Source organism: Suricata suricatta, chromosome 8, assembly GCF_006229205.1.
Source record: "Suricata suricatta isolate VVHF042 chromosome 8, meerkat_22Aug2017_6uvM2_HiC, whole genome shotgun sequence".
In the NCBI taxonomy this organism is placed as follows: domain Eukaryota; kingdom Metazoa; phylum Chordata; class Mammalia; order Carnivora; family Herpestidae; genus Suricata; species Suricata suricatta.
The window spans coordinates 42,919,057-42,936,206 of NC_043707.1; the positions used below are offsets into that span (position 1 = coordinate 42,919,057).

Below are 17,150 nucleotides of genomic sequence, written 5' to 3' on the forward strand. Positions count from 1 at the left end.
AAGAGTGTTCAGACTGTGGAAGGAAGCAGACTGTGAGGAAGACTGGAGTCACAATGACTGTCCTCTAATTAAAGAGGAGAGTGTGAGCAACAGCACCAAATGCCGCTGAGAAGCTGACCCAGGAAGTCAATGAGAAAGGTTGTTGGACTTGACCTTTAAGAGAACATAAGGGCTTCAGGAGGCACAGCTTTAAGAGGCTCAGCCAAGGCCCTATCCTGCTTTTAGGTCAGGGGAGGAAGGATCTCCAGAAGATAAAGGATGAAAAGGAAAACCAGACTTTTTATCCAATGACCCTGCCTGAATGCCCAAGGACACGAACACCACAACACAGCTCCAAGTCAGGTTGAAAGATGTGGTTCTTTCATCTGATACAGAGGGTTCAATGTGCTGGGAGATGCCAGTGGTTCTCAAGGAATATAGGGACCAACTTGACACATTCCCTATAATAACCAGAGATTTTCATCAACAAGGCACAGTCAGTTTGTCAATCTAAGGGTATTTTAGAATTCAAGGAAAATGTCTAGTCTGACTACAGACCTAAAAGGAAGTTCTTTGCCTTGGAAAGTTTCTGGATATTGGGATTTCTCTTTATGAGGCATTCTCTGACCCAGTAGGCCAATATTCTCCATGCCTCTGTTTGCCTTGAACCATGTTCTCTTATGTTCCATCAAAACTGCCTTTTCCAGGAGCACCTGGGTGACTCAGTCAGTTAAGCATACAACTTTGGCCCAGGTTATGGTTTCATGATTTGTGAATTAAAGCCCCACGTCAGGCTCTGTGCCGACAGCTCGGAGCCTGGAGCCTGCTTCAGATTCTGTGTCTCCCTCTCTCTCTGCCCCTCTCCTACTTGCTCGCTCTCTCTCTCTCAAAAACAAATAAACATTAAAAAAAAACCCTGCCTTTTCCAATCTATGTCCTATTTGGTTAAAGTTTATGGCCAGCTGTCTGTCCTGATCCAGACTAAAATTAAACTAGACAAACTCTTATGCCTGCCATCTTCCTGGATTTTTTCCCCCAAATTTATTTCATTTAGCATTTAGTTCTGTGATCTGTTTCTGCTGTGTCTTAAATCAGTCTACTCTCGTCTGACAGTTTATGCATTTTCAACAGGAGTAAGAATGGTTTTTAGGGGATGAGAGACAACTTAATTTTTTAATGTGTAAATTATAGATAGAAACACAGAACATAAACTGATAAAATAATATGTCTGTGGTATTAAAATGTCATGGAGGAAACAAATTAAAAATGCCTGAAAAGGCTCATTAGGAGGGCAAGAATGAAAAAAACAATGTTCAGCAACACCATGTTAGGTAATGAAGGTGAAATTCAAGTCACAAAGAGAAAGACAAGAAGAGTGGATGTTGAGGAAACAGAGGCAGTCAAGGTTGGTTACTTGACTGAGTGAATTACGGAGAAGATTCCAACCCAGCAAACGAATTTTGAGCATTTATTATGTGCCACAAGTTCTGTGAAACCCTTTCACGTTTGGTAGCAGAAAGCTTCTCCTTATTTGAGTCTCAGTGTAGGTGTTACTTGCAGGAACAACAGCAACATTTTCCATTCAGACAGTAGTCCACGGACTTCTCTGCTTCAGCACCTTTTATGCTAATCACACACTTGGAGGTAACTCCTCATTCACATTTTGCAACATAAGAAAATGAAAAACACAGCCCAGCTTGTGTTTGTAGAAGCTCCTTTCATGGCAGCCTTTCAATGGGTTGGGCAATTTAAAAGATGCAATTGTAATCATGACTAACTCATTAAGATGCTCAAGGGAAATCTGAACATCCTTAACCTACTTTTGAAAAGAGAGGCAAGGAAAATACAGGATTGGGAATAATCCAAGGAAAACAATTTCAAGTCTTTGATACAACAGACAGGCTCTAGACCTTGCTTAGCTGGTCTTGAAGTAGGCTAGGACACAAAACAAAATGTTGCTTAAAGGAAGCCCAGCAATCATTTGTGTCTGCTTGCTCTTCTAGAGTAGGACCTTCCCTTGGTTGTTGTTCTGGCTTTTAAAATACTCTTCTTTGTTCTCTCATAGAATGCAGTAGGAATTTACCACCGAGTCTTTGCATTTTATCTTAGTCAGATGGTCTGTGCTGTGTATTCATCTCCTGTACTTGACTATTAAGTTTTCCTTCTCTCCTGGTTTCCTTCTCTTATCATGAGTGCTGAAGCAGGGATGACATCGTTGGGGTGGAAAGCTGACGGGGTAAGATGGATGAGCCAGGGTACACTTAGAATCTAGAGCCAACTTCTGGCAGCTTATCCATGGTAAATCTTGTTTTCAGCTTCTTGTTGACTTTATCACCCACTTTGTGTGCTTAGCTCTCTGATGGATGTTATCATCAGCTCTGTTTATTCGCAATGCCAAGAGCGCCAGTTAGGCAGAGAAATATTCAGGAAAACCTACTCTTCAAGTGTCAAGTTGACCAGCAAAAAAAGAAACATCATTGTTTTATTGAATTTGGCATTGTTTTAAAAATAAACAATCATTTATATTTTGTCAAATTAGTTGTGCCTGTAGTTATGGTCTTATTCCTCCTTTCTGGAGATACTTTGTACTCTGGAGGGTAAAGAAGAAAGGAAGAGACGATTTTTAAAACACAGCTTTGAGTGGGAGTCTGAACAAAGTAAATGTATGACTTTAGGAGACAGGGAAGCATGTCTGCATAGGTGCCCACAACTGAAAGGCACCATTGACTATAAGGAGTATAGGAGTAAGGGACACTGATGAGAAAGGTAAATAGCTTTTCCAGAACTGGGTAATTCTCACATCAAAGCTTCAGCATATTTTTTTTTCATAAGTTCATGGAACATCCAACATACTCAATCAAACAATTCTTTCAATATGGTACATATTTGAATGCTGCCTTGGAAATCAGGATGCCCTGAACTTAATCCCTACAGAGTGATATTGACTGGCTCTATAATTTGCAGCCTTTTCATTTCTCCAAGATGGCATGAATAATGAAAAACATAGAGGCTTTGGAATTATTACAATCTGGATTCATCTGCCCGTACCATTATTAGCTTATTGACCTTGGCTATGTTGTTTAACCTCTTTGAGCCTCAGTATTTGTATTTGCGTGGCTTGAAAGAGTTTTTTTTTTTATTTGAGTGTAGTCAATATGTAATGTTACATCTTCATTTGTTAAATGGAGATAAAGACACCTACCTTGCAGGAATGTTATGAGGATCTAATGGGATCATGTATCCAAAATATCTAGCATGTGTCAGTCACACATTTCCCAGAGATGGTAAAAGGCCAGGTGACAAAGGGCCCGGGGGTTCTGAGCTCATTAGATGCTTCCTTAACATTATGGTATCCTGAGAGAATGAGAAGAATGCAGGCTGGTCACTTAGAAATTCAGGCCTGTTTTATTTCTGGTTACCACAGCAATCAGAATATACAGGGGCAAGGTGAAGAGGGAGGGAGGGAGAGAGGGAGGAGGGTGATAGAGAGTGAGAACCAGAGAAGAACGGAAAGGATCTATTCTCCCCAAAGGCAGAGAATCCCCAGCAACCTTCTGGTTACCACAACAATCAGAATATACAGGGGCAAGGTGAAGAGGGAGGGAGGGAGAGAGGGAGGAGGGTGATAGAGAGTGAGAACCAGAGAAGAACGGAAAGGATCTATTCTTCCCAAAGGCAGAGAATCCCCAGTAACCTTCAGCAGTAGACCAGGAATCAAAGGTAAATGGCGGTCTGCTGGTAGTGTACCCACCAAGCCAAGCAACCAAAGTGTTTCCTGTTCAGTCTCCACAGATGTTGATCCTTAGCTTTGGATAAGTCCTTTGGAGACTATTCTGCCAAAAGCAAGAAAGGCAGCTGCCTAACTGCCCAGTCCATGGAGCTGACAAACTGGTATGTCATCAAAGAAAGAGAGAGTCATGGAAAATATAAGCTTGTGGTTCAACCTCTCAGTCAGAGTGTCAGGTGGCTGTGAGGTGGCATGTTTGACTCTTGCTCATTAACAAAGTTTGTCTTTATGTCTACCTCCTCTTTGCCTGCATACCCACTGGGTGGTGGCTGGGTTCCACTAGGTAGGCATGGAGCGCCTACCTAAATCACTAATCAAAATAATCACTGAGTGTGGGCCATGTACCCAATATTCATTTAACACACCTATATTGACTGTTTTGTATGAGAATGACAAAAATAATAAATAGACTTTGACCATACACTCAAGAAGATCCCACTATTATAGTTCTATGTTCAACTAATTGTTAAAAGGTATTTGTATTATGCAGAAACCAATGGTAGAGTGACTCAGGGAAAGGCACAACAAATTTGAAAAAGCCTTCACAGAGGAGATGACATTTGTGCTAGGCCTTAAGCTAAGATTCCACAGACCAAGGGGAAGATAGGGTGGAGGAGGGAAGGCAGTAAAGATATCCAAGGCAAAGGAAAATGCATATGTAGTAGTGAAGACCACATGAGCATACAGTGTGTCTACAGACTGACTGGCCTATAGTTTGATGTTCTTGAAACATGAGCTGTGTAACACAAGGGCAGGTAGAGGAGGTAAATTGGCCCAGATGCCAAGAGTTTTCTGTGTCAGCCTATGAAGTCTGGGTTCTAACTACAATAGGGGTTGGGAGTCACTGGTGGGTTTTAAGTACAGAGCGATGGGATTATACTTACATTTTGGACAGTCCTATGGACTGCAGTGTAGTGAATGTACAAAGGAAGGTGAGACTGAAAGCTGGGAGACTGTTAAGAAAATCATCAATTGTGTCAGATGCTGAAAATGGTCAAGGAGGATGAGGACTGAGAAAGAGTTCATTGGATTTGGCAGTCTTTGGTGACATCCCAAAGTAACCCCACTAAAATAACTTATGCAGAAACCATGTTACTAAGTCAGTGGTCCTCGAAGTGTGGTCTCCAGACCAAAGGCATCAGTATCACCCAGGAACTTGCTGGAAATGCAGATTACCCAGCCTCATCCCACACCTCACCTTAAAACTCTGGCAGGGGAGCACCACAATTGGTATTTTTGCATGCCCTCTGGATGATTCTGATACATGCCTGAACACATCTTTCTCCATCTCTTCTCTAAGCAGTCCTTACCAGGGACAACTCTCCCAATAACTGAGCTGAAGTCCTAAATACTTGTCAACATCATGGTTTCTTAGTCCTCTGCATAAGTCATTCCATCTGTCAGTGGTAGGCTCTCCCCAACTCTCCCTCTCTCTCTGAATATATATATAGATCATCTCTACCTGGCAATATCGAATGCTCAAGGCCTAACTCAAAAGCCACTTTCCTAGGAAGTCTTTCCAATTTCCTCCAGGAAGCCCTTCTATGAATGCTGCTGTGCATATTTCTACAATGGCATTTATTTTATTGTGTTATTTTGTTTGGTTTACTGTCTTCTCCACTAGCTAGAAGCTCTTCAGGTGTAGGGACTGACTGCCTTGTTCATCTCTATTTCTCCATTGTTTTCATATAGGAGATGCTCAATAAATGTAGAAACAGAAAGCTATAATGGGTTGAGGAAGTAAGAGCAGCAAGGGAGAAACTACTCTTTTAAGAGGTTTATGAGTGAAAGGAAAGAGAAATGTGTCTAAGCCAACAATAGAAAGTAATTGTGTGTGTGTGTACATGCATGTGCATTAAGGCTGGAGGAAAATTGTTGGCTGAGGGGATTAAGCCAGTAGAGGAGAAGAAATGAATGACAGTGACGGTGGGGGCAGATGGATAATGAATAGCAGGATGGTCTTGGAAAAGTCAGAAGGGGATGAAATCCATGGTTAATGCAGAAGGATTAGCATTGGAATACAGGAAAGACATTTCTCTGAGATATATGGACAGGAAGGAAAGGTGGGAACATAAGAGCCAGGTGGTGAGGTTAAGGGAGAGAGGTTGGGAGGAGCTCTTTGATGGTCTGCCAGTGTAGAAATGGGGAAGGCTTGGGGCAGTTTTACAGGGCAGGGGATATTTGAGCTAAGAGATGTCTTTATTGAAGTGGGAAGTGAGGCCTTTTGCTGGGGAGGAAACAGGGAACAGAAAGAGGGAAAGAGGCCGAGGAGAGTGGTAAAGAGCCACACATGTCTTAGAGGTGGGGGCTGGGGTAGTGAGGTTAGAGAGCAGCAGTGGGGTTGAGGAGTATTTGGGCCTGGTTTGTTATAGCTGCCGAAGGCCCTGCCCATTCACTCCTCTGTCTTCGGCAATGGAAGCAGTGTGGCTGGACTGTCTGCAGGGGCTATCTCTGCAGAAAGCATTCGAGCTCTACCTTTCATCAATGCTGGAATATAATGCAGACAATAACAATATTACATATGACAACTATGTAGCAACACAGAAGAAGATCTATGATCTATATGAATTAGCTGAGAAAGCAGGCTAAAAACGGTGTACCTCATGATTACAACTATTTGAAAGGTACATAGGAAGGAGTGCCTGAATAAAACTACCAAAATTGGTGATGATATTATAGGAGGTTTTCCTTTTATATTTTAAAATTTAAAAGAGTTTTTAAATGTTCATTTATTTAGTTTTGAGAGAGAGAGAGAGAGAGAGAGAGAGAGAGCATGAGCAGGAAAGGGTCAGAGAGAGAGGGAGACACAGAATCCGAAGACAGGCTCCAGGCTCTGAGCTAGTTATCAGCATGGAGCCTGATGCGGGGCTTGAACCCAAGAACCATGAGATCATGACCTGAGCTGAAGTCGGACGCTTAATCACTGAGCTACTCAGGCATCCCTAATTTTTAAATATGTATATATATATATATATTTAGAGGCCCCTGGGTGGCTCGGTCAGTTAAGCTTCTGACTGCAGCTCAGGTTATGATCTCACAGTTGCTGGGTCCAACCTCCGCATCGGACTCTGTGCTGACAGCTCAGAGCCTGGAGCCTGTTTCTGGTTCTGTGTCTCCTTCTCCCTGCCCCTCTCCCATGAGCACTCTGTCTCTTAAAAATAAACATAAAAAAATTAAAAATGTATATATTTATATAAAAATATGGAAATAAATAGAATTGGTTCTTTCCCTACTGCCTTTGTCTTTTATTTGGTACGTTTAGAAGAGAGTATTTTGAAATAAAAAAAAAGTAGTGTGGAACCAACCTGTAGAATTGTCTCAGCTTCTCTCCTCTGAGTGGCAAAGGCAGGGAAATGAAGTCCTTGAGTTGTCCCAGGGTTGGAGGCTGGCAAGCAAGAGACTGGGCAATCCTGCTGTAGGGAGCACAAAGGAGGTATATGATCAAGCCCTTGTTTCAGTGAACTTGGGAGACCAGGCTTACAATAAATGATTAGGGGACAACTTACTCCGTGCTCAGGCAAGTAGTCCAAACAATGGGTGGAACCGAAGGGCTGTGGCCTCAGAGACCTGTGGGCAGGCAGACATAATTTGCAGAAGTCACTTATGTGGCACTGGAGGTATTCAGGTGGACCTGGGCTGTGCCACTGCTTAGCAGCTGTGTGCTCTTGGGCAACTTCTGGGTTTCATTTTCTGCCTGTGAAATGGGAACAATAATATGTACTCATGAGCTGGCTGGGCCATTACAAATGATAAAGCAGGCAAAGTGCTTAATACAGTGCCTAACAGATAGTAGGCATTCCACTAATGTTTCTTGCCATTATCATTATTAATGTGACTAATGTTATTATCATCCACAAATATTTATCATAGAAGGTAACTGATTTGCATCGGGGAGCTTTTAATTCTTTCAAGGGAATTCAGGGAGGTGTCCTGTCCTCAGGATGGTTGTCTATCACCTCTAGAGCAAGGCTCTGGGTTCACTCCAGGCCTTCAGGAGGGAAGAGGGAAATGTGCAAGGAGGAACTCCATGTTGGTTCTTCTTTTGCTTGTGTTTGTTCTACTTCCCCCCTTCTAACCAGGTGCATATGACTCCTGAGCACCCTTTCACCTTCCTCTCCCACTCTTCTGTTTTTCTTCTGTTCAACTCTTCGTACTTCCCTTTTCTCCTCAAAAACCCATGCAGAGGATGCGTAAGGAACTGTACTACTTTTTGCGTGTTCCAAGTTTGCTGTTTGAAACTTGAAGGTTGTCTGCCTGTTGCAGTACTTGGGAGTTTACATAAGCCAGTCTGTGTTTCTGCTGTCCATTCCTCCACTTACTTAAAAAAGATCTACACCCCCAACTGCTGCTTTTAGTACATACTTTTAAATGATAGTCATCTGTAGACAGGCAGTAGTCCAGACCATAAGAGTTCAATTAAGGAAGGTTCTTTTGAGGTAACTATATCTTGCAAAAGAAGCCAACAGAGGTGTGAACTGTCTACAGGGCCCTTCTAGGCAATGAAGTGTATTTTCCCAGACCCAGATGTAAATCTTAATGTGGGGACTATTCTCTGTCTTGCTAGCATCTGTTCTTCTTTTCTTGCTTAGACTTTTAGTAAGTAGGATAAAAGGGAAAAAGTCAAAGTTCTGAAAGAAAAGTGCTTAGACCAGGCATCTGAGCCAGAGAACAGAGTTGTCCTATTACATTATTCTTCACAAAAATCAGAATGATTAAAAGCCAAGTTGGTATCCAGATCAAGAACAACCACCCCTCACCTTCTGAATTCCAATTTTACATTCCACCCCACATTCATGAGTAATAATGATGTACTTTCAGCTTTGTTGGAAACCCGATGTGTATATTTTACAAGGTCATTACCTTCAGCAACAGATACCTGCTCTGAGCCCAGCAATCACCACCTCTGTCTCTGCACTCATTAGCACACATACACACCACTGATTTGTACTTTCCTATAAAATTACTCTTTCCCTTTTTAATTAGAATGTTTTCAGAAGCGAACCCTATCGTTAAGGCCATGTACGCTTCCATTATAAATACCTGTTGCCAGCCATTAATTATCTCCTGATGAATTACTTTAGAAGATTTTTTATGCTCGCTTTTAAAAGTGAGATTCCTTTCCCTTACTTGTGATGCCCCCCTCCTCATACTTAGTTAACCACTATGAATTCCACATAATAAGAAAATGCTCCCTTTTCTTCTGCTTCAGGAGAGTTCGATGTGATCTGTACTCAGAATGAAGATTTTTTTTTCATACCTTAAGGTGGAAACTTTCTGTATGCCTGGACCTCACTGCTCAAGAATTTCTTGGCTAATTGTGAGAAAAGGATATAAGAATGTTGGGTAGAAACATGTGAATAGTCTCTGGGAACAAACACCTTAACATTTAATAAATATGTACAGTTGCATAACCATTTTAGTGACTGAAGCACTGGGAGTCATCCAGTAATATTGTGGTTTGATAATTACACAGTTGTGGATTTACGCTGCTTTTGAACTTGGGGAGATGTCCTGGTACATACAGGTCAATCCTTTTTTGGTATCATTATATATAAAATGTATACATCCACTTAGTAATTGAATTATAATACCTCCTAGCATAAGTTACTTAAAAGAAAATTTTAAGTAAAGTAATGCTAAAGTGGGCATTTCTGTACTAACTTACCTGCTTATCTCATGGATAGCAGAGAATTTGGGATTCCTAGTTAAGGAACCATTGATCCTGTACTATATATGCATGAACAGTTCATTATACAAGGACAATCTTAAATTTTCCTCTTCTTTACATCAATTAAAAATTTTTTATGTTTATTTATTTTTGAGAGAGAGAAAGAGAGGGAGAGAGACAGAGTGCAAGCAAGGGAGGGACAGAGAGAGAGAGACATACACAGAATCTGAATACAGAATCTGAAGGAGGCTCCAGGCTTTGAGCTGTCAGCACAGAGCCCAAAGCAGGGCTTGAACTCACAAGCGTCACTGCTCATGACATGAGCTGAAGTCGGATGCTTAACCGACTTAGCCATCCAGGAGCCTCTTGACATCAATTAAATTGAGACACTCACATTCCTAAAAGGGTAAAAATATGTCAAGAAGCTCAGATTACAGTCTTATATTATTTATAACCTTAATCAGAGCAAAGACAATTGAAGTTTCTGATTGGCTCCTAATTTTCAGAGCTTGTTTGAATCCTGAGATTAGCTCCTGCCTTCTGGAACTTGTCCTCTGTTCGAGTGAACCTGGTGGACCTCTCAGAATGTAGGACTTTACTGTGCACTTACTCTCCAAGACAAGAACTGACTACCGTGGGCTTTATGAACAAGAATAAGAGATGCTTCCTGTGTTTACACTCCTTACAGTCCAGCTGTACAGGCCACCTCAGTTCATTCATATCTTGTAGGCTGGGGACAGGATAAAATGAAAGTGACCTTAGGATTAATCACAATGCTCTCTACTTTCCCACAGCCCCATGCTTTATCTCTGCTGTAGTTACGTTGTTTGTATGTTGGCCTTCCTCAATGCACTGTAATGTCCAGAGAACAGGGGCTGGATCTGAATGCATGACTGTATTGCTATAGAGTCAAGGATGTGCTTTGCAGAGGGTAGACTCTCAAAAGATGTGTTTAAGCCAAAGAGCGTATTTGCTTGCTTAGGCTTCCTAATTACAGCGAGTCAGCTCGTTTTGTCCCAATATGGTAGACTTCACTAATATGGTAACGCTGCTGGCCCTTTGCCCAGAGGTACCCTCACTAAAGATCATCTAGGATGTGCTTCATAACTGTTGTTATGTTTTAGGAAGAGCCAGTAGAATGAGACTGAATAAGAAGTCAGAAGTAGGGGTTTTAAGGAATACAAAAGTGCTGATGCATAGGGGCACATGTAGCCCAATGTTCATAGCAGCACTTTCAACAATAGCCAAATCATGGAAAGAGCCTAAATGTCCATCAACTGATTCTTCCGATCAAGAAGATATGGTTTATATATACAGTGGAATACTACATGTCAATGAGAAAGAATGAAATCTGGCCATTTGTAGCCAGATGGACCTCAAGGGTGTCACGCTAAGTGAAATAAGTCAGGCAGAGAAGGACAGATACCATATGTTTGCACTTATAAGAGGAACAGGAGAAACTTAACAGAGGATTGTGGGGGAGGAAGGGAGAAAATAGTTGGGGAGAGGGAGGCAAACCATGAGAGACTCTTGAATATTGAGAACAAACTGAGGGCTGATGGGGGAGTGGCAGAAGGGAAGAGGGGTGACGGGCATGGAAGAGGGCACTTCTGGGGATGAGCACTGGGTGTTACATGGAAACCAACTCGACAATAAACTATAAAAGAAAAAAAATATTGGAAATCCTACACAATAAACCCAGCAAGACCTTAAAAAAAAAAAAGAAATAGGGGTTTTGTCTCAGCTGTCATTAATTACTTACTTGACTTCGGGCAAGGCACTTAAACTCTATCTCAGTTTCTTCATCTGTGAAATGGGGGATAATAATGACTGGTTTGGCTGTTTCCCATGACTGCTTTGTAAATCAAATAAGATAATATACTTAAAAGTGTTCTGGAAAGCCTAAAGCACTGCACAAATTCAAGGTATTATTTTGCAAAGAAATCTTCCTTTTAATTCTTGCTTCCACACACATTTTATCACACATCTCTGGGGTCCTGGGTTACATGGGGAGATGTGTGGAGTACATGTGTGGAGTAGTTCAACCTAGGCTTTAGGCTTGATTAAGTACCCCACAATCTCTTCTTCAACGTCTATAGTGTTTAACCGATCCAACATATGTTTCTCCAAAAGATCTAGACAATTATGCATCCCTCTCCAATTCATATAGACATATATGTTCCTCATTCAGCATTTACTCAAAGCATATACTATGATCACTTTATGTGTACTACTGTGCTAGGAACTGGGGCAAAATGGACAATGTAAGCTCTCTGTCTTTGAGGGGTTTGGTAGCCTACTGGATCTGAGATAACAGACCTAAGAAGAAGTAAGTGCCTAATTCTGCATTTCTTTTGGGAGGCAATTTTTACTTGAGTTTTAATTAGCAAAGACATTTATGAATATTTTTAGTTTTGACTAAAATTAAAACTAGTGCTGGTCCTTATTCATGTTTTTCTATTGCTAATGGTCTGAAGATTTTAATTGAGCCCCAAGACTGAGGTTTTTTTTTTTTTGGCTTGTTTGTTTCAGATGAAAGTTTGTGCAATCCTATTTTTCTTTGATTCAGTGAAGTTGTGAAACTTTAAGAAATACCAATAGCTCCTTAGTTATGGGATCACCTGAATATTTTCCTGCCTGTGTCTCCTAGCAAGTAGGATTTGCTTTGCCTAGAAGCACTGTTCTAGGGAAGGCCATTCCCAAATCCAGCCGAGTAATCAAATTGTTGAGTACATTGGGGACTGACATCTCCAGGCGGATTGTGGCATTTCATGTTCTCGGCTGCAACTTGAGTTTTGAGACAGCACCACATGACCCCTGGTTCCCTACAGGGATTAGGGAAATAGTCACCTAACTGTACATGGTAGAATTTAGGCTTAGCTTTGTGGGAAGGGCAACAGGAGAAAGTGTATTTCGGTGCAATTCCATCCTGCTAATCGGTCGGGGTCCTAAAGCAGGGCTACCACACCTGAATGTAGCTTTCCCTGTTTCAGCTACATTGGTCTCTTGCCTGTTTATCTACTCTATGAAACTTCCTTTTCCTTCTCTTATATTTCCTATATCTGGGAATAGCCCCTCATGCCTCAAGATACTACGGTTATTGCAGATTCCCTGGCCTACATTTCCTCTTCCATCTAAACCATTACTAGTATTGGGACCCCATCTTTTCTGCCTCCCTACAGCTCCTGCATAAGTTCTTATCTTCCCACTTTAGAGAACAGGTTCAGGTCTTTACTGTTTGCCTGCCTCTATACCTGTTCCCTACATCTGAAATAGCCTTGGATTTCTAAACATGAGAACTCTTTTCTTCTTTACCTGATGAATCTTTTGGTCCTTCAATTCTTAGTCCAGCAGTTGAGGTCTTCCCAGAAACCTTCCCTGTCCACTCCTAGGCTGGGACACCACTCATCGTCCCTTCTCTGTGAACCACAACATTGTCGATGGCATGTTGGATCTTTATTGTTGGTTACTTGTCTGTCTTTGTCCCTCAGCTACTCACACAGGATCTGGCAATATTCATCAAAATGATACATGATGGGTTGGACTGACTTGTTATCCTCTCTGTCTTTGCCACCTCCAATCTTCCCCTTGATTTTCAGCTCCCATTTTGTTTTGTTTTGACTAATTTATATCCATAGTTTCCTTTAAAACATGTCTTTCATAACACCTCTTTGGTAATATCCTTCTCCTACTTTTATTCATAACATTTATTCTTTATTCCTCTTGTCCTTATGGGAATGTGTGCACTAAGTTTGAAATTATAACAAATCCAACAAATGTTATATGTGAACATAATAATTACTTTCCTTAAAACAGTCTCCTTGGGGGCGCCTGGGCAACTCAGTTGGTTAAGCAGCCAACTTCAGCGCAGGTCTTGATCTCACACTTCATTGGGTCAAGCTCCGCATCGGGCTCTGTGCTGACAGCTTAGGGCCTGGAGCCTGCTTCAGATCATGTGTCTCCCTCTCTCTGCCCCTCCTTGTGCTGTCTGTGTCTCTCAAAAATTGAATAAATATTAAAAAATAAGAAACAATCACCTTGGGAAACCACGTACCTGTTTTAATAATGTCATAACCTCAGTAATTTCCAGAGCTGCTCTTTGGGGATGAGTACCTCACATTTTTCTGAATATATTTTAATAGTGACAAATCTAGTCTTTGCAGGTGATGTTTAAAACTTCTATAGAGCCAAGTCAACACGAACTATATTTAGTGAGTAAAGAGAATGTCCTAGCTGCTAACGCTATGGGTCAACAACTAAAAAATTGTGTTATTTTCTTTCTTTGAACATATTTGCACAAGGGAAATTCCAAAGCTATTTCAACTGATTACGTTATTTTTGAAAAGAGTTTCTAGCATCCCAAGGTGACTACTTTCAATAATAGTGCTTGCTCATCTTTTATAAAGGGTTTCTTCAAATCCAGCCTATAATCACACTGACTTGCACTGCTTAGCATTGTTTTACATTCTAGTTCAACATCTATTACGTGATAGACCCTGGGAATAACTAAGGCCAGGGTCTTTGCCCATAAGGACTTCCTAATTAGATGAGAAGGCAGAAATACCAGCAGTCCTGTGTAAAAAATAGACATTGCCTTAAGATAAGGAAGCAGTACATTGGAGAGACTGTCTCTGAGGAGGAAGAATTTGCTACAGTGTCAGCAAAGCCTTCTCAGGACTGAAGCCTTAATGACGATTGGAAGTTCACTAAGGGAAGGAGGGGAGAGGTGAAAGGAGTCCTTCCAAGCCCAGGGAACAGAAGGTACAGAGACTGAAACAAGAAGATACGTTTGAGGGAATCTCAAGTCGTTCAGTATTGATATTGTGTAAAGTTCACAATGGGGCCAGAGAGGATGGGAGATGGGGCCCAATGAAGTCAAGGCCTGGTATTTACGGCTTTTAAAAGTTTAGTGTTTATCCTGTAAGGGACAGGGAGAGGCCCATGGGTAGGATTCTCCTTCCCAATAGAATCCTAGACTCCCTCATTCAATGAGTCACATAGTTGTACTCTCCCCCCTCCCCCGGCCCCTCCAAGATTGTCTCAGATCCATCTCTTCCTTTCCTTTCTGACATTTACCTCATTGGTTCTGGCCTCCATCACCCCAGGCCTGGAGTGTTTCACAAACTCCTGACTGGCCCTGGGACTCCAGTTCACCTTTTGCTCCTGACAATCAATTTTGCACAGGATTATCAAGAGCAACTTTTCTTTCCATCAGGTCTCACTATGCTCTGATGGATGACTGCTCTTCCCCCTTTTCAGCTTGTCCTTCAAGACCTTACTAATCTGGTCCCAACCCCCCTTCCCTGCTGGATTCCTGTAAATGCAAATAGTGTCTGAACTCATCTTCTTATTCCCTTATCTGTACCTTTACTTTTATGGCAGCTGTCCTCTGGAATGCTACAACCACACCGACCCTTCTGCTTGTTTCCTTCTCAGCTTTTTTCTTACAGGTAGTAAGTCCATATGTACCCATCCTGCCCTGGAAGTAACCACTATTCTGGTTATATTCTATTTTATATACATAATATGTAATATTTCATTACATGTATATAAAACATATAATATTCTATTATACATACGATATAATATTCTGTTATATATAATATATAATATTCTATCATATAATATATAATATTCTGTTATATATCTAATATTCTATCACATATAATGATAATGTTCTATTATATTATATATCATATAATAATATAGTATATATAATCTAACATTCTATCATATATCTAGTATTCTATTATATATAGGGTGTGGTATAGTCCATTATATATATGGTATATATAATATCTTTATACTATAGTATAATATGTATAGTATATATAGTGTGGTGTGCATTTATAATAATAGATGGTATAAGTTTGAAAAACATTAAATATTCATGAATATTTATATCTCCTCTTGCACTGAGCTTTTCACTGTCATTTAATTCTTGATTTATCCCTACTGACATATATGAATATCGCCTCTTCACTTGCTGTATTCCATTCCATTTTATAAATACACTCACTACACGTTATTCATCTATTCATCTATGGGCGGGATTTTAGGTGGCTTCCAATTTTTGGTCTTTACAAACAATGTTACAATGAATGTCTTTAGCCAAACCTTCCCCGAATTCTGCAGGATTCTCCTCAAAAATTTGTGCATCCCGTGTCCGTGGGACGGTTCCACTGCGCCCAGCACACTGCTACGCCAAGTATGGCGGTGAGCAGCTCTCTGCTGACTGACTGACTGAATGAATGAGTGGTGCGGCACAACCCTGATGGTGGCCGCGTTCTTCTTCAATGGCCTTTGGCGCCTTAGCCCCCATTTCCTTCTGTGACAGCGCTGGTCCTCGTCCACCGCATTCCTCCAGCTAGCCCGGGAGTGTGTGTGCGCGTGGGTGTGTGGGGGCGATACCTCTCTCACTGGATGAGGCACGTCCCTTCCAGCAAGTTCACGATCTCGGCAACCCTAGCGTCTGAAGTTCAGGGTCCTACCACCCACCTCCTCCAGCAGAGGCCCGGCCCAGGGGACGCAGTCCAGCGCCGAGTGAGTTAAGGCGCTTCCAGACCCGACGCGGGTCAGAGAAGCCTGGAGGGGCCGTCGGAGGACTCGTAGTAGATCCCTCCGCGCGCAGCTCGGGCCGGCGCTTCTTCCTGCGGGAAACCCCTGGGTGCCGAAGGCGGCGGGGCCCGGCCGCTGCGACAGGGGGCGGGGTTTGCGGCGGGAGGAGGCGGCCGAGGCGGAAGGACACACGAGGCTGCTTCACTGCACAGCCGAGAAAGTTTCAGCCAAACTTCGGGCGGCGGCTGAGGCGGCGGCTCAGGAGCGGCAGCCTTGGGTTGCAAGGAGTGGAGGCGTTTACGCCTGAGCTTCGGGGCGCAGCGGAGTCCGGGAGCCGCAGAAGCAGGAGGAGGAGGGGAGAGGGAGTGGGGGGACCCTCGGTGGGGACCCCCTCCCCATGTGGATCTGCGCAGGCGGCGGCGGCGGAGGAGGAGGCGACCGAGAAGATGCCCGCCCTGCTCCCCGCTCCCCTGTGGGCGCTGCTGGCGCTCTGGTTGTTCCTCGCGGCCCCCGCGCGTGGTGAGTATCGGGGCCGTGGGGTGCTGTCCTTTGCGCCGGGTCCCGCGCCCCGCGCCCCGCCGGTACGGCCGGCCACCTGGGGCGACCATTCCATCCGCCCCCACCCCCCCTTACCCCGCCCTCCTCCGTCCTTGTCTCCGCGAGAAGGCCGGGTTCCGAGCGAGGCCACTCGGTTCCCAAAAGTTTTGGACCGTGCAGGGCCCCCTCCCCCGCGCGCTCCGACGCCTCCGACGCCCCCGCGCCCCAACACACGCCTCCTCCGCAGAAGGGGGGCCGGACCGCGAGACTCAGAAACTCGCTTTCCCAAGCACTTGAGTTTGGAGACTTTGGGGCTGTTTTGCCCTTTTGGTTCCGCGTTTCCTGGGGTCGAGCGAGAGCCGAGGCCGGCTGCCCGAGACGAACACTCGCGGGCCGCGGGCCGCCGACGGGCTGAGCAAAGGAATGCCCGACTCTGGCGTGCAGGGAGCAGGGGCAGGGCCTCCGAGGCCAACGGCTTGCACCTACCTTCCCGGCCAGACCTCGCTTTGCCAGGGGGAGGCACACACGGTGCGGGTGGGCGGGTTTGGTTTGCACGGGGACAGGGTGTCGCGGCGCGCCCCTGACTTCGGACCCTCGGAATCCGTGGTCCCCAGGAATCCA

The 17,150-nt window shown here is 43.4% G+C and overlaps 1 protein-coding gene and 1 long non-coding RNA gene across 5 annotated transcripts in view; one reads left to right on the top strand and one right to left on the bottom strand.

The window, feature by feature from the left end:
- Nucleotides 1-1,433: 1,433 nt before the first annotated feature.
- LOC115299069 lies at nt 1,434-16,591 on the bottom strand. Of its 2 annotated transcripts, none has more exons than XR_003911976.1 (5): nt 15,933-16,591; nt 7,273-7,333; nt 7,072-7,179; nt 3,182-3,333; nt 1,434-2,569 (listed from the first exon to the last, which is right to left on the bottom strand). It is a non-coding gene; the product is annotated as an uncharacterized LOC115299069 (long non-coding RNA). The 2 variants fall into 2 exon arrangements; XR_003911975.1 differs by having other exon boundaries at nt 7,273-7,460.
- NOTCH2 (notch receptor 2) overlaps nt 16,171-17,150 on the top strand; it is a 155,107-nt gene continuing 154,127 nt past the window's right edge. For all 3 annotated transcript variants that reach the window (XM_029948357.1, XM_029948358.1, XM_029948359.1), the window contains exon 1: nt 16,171-16,511. In XM_029948357.1, the coding sequence (XP_029804217.1) occupies nt 16,439-16,511 (73 nt within the window). In that variant the 5' untranslated portion in view covers nt 16,171-16,438. The remainder of the gene's footprint in view (nt 16,512-17,150) is intronic.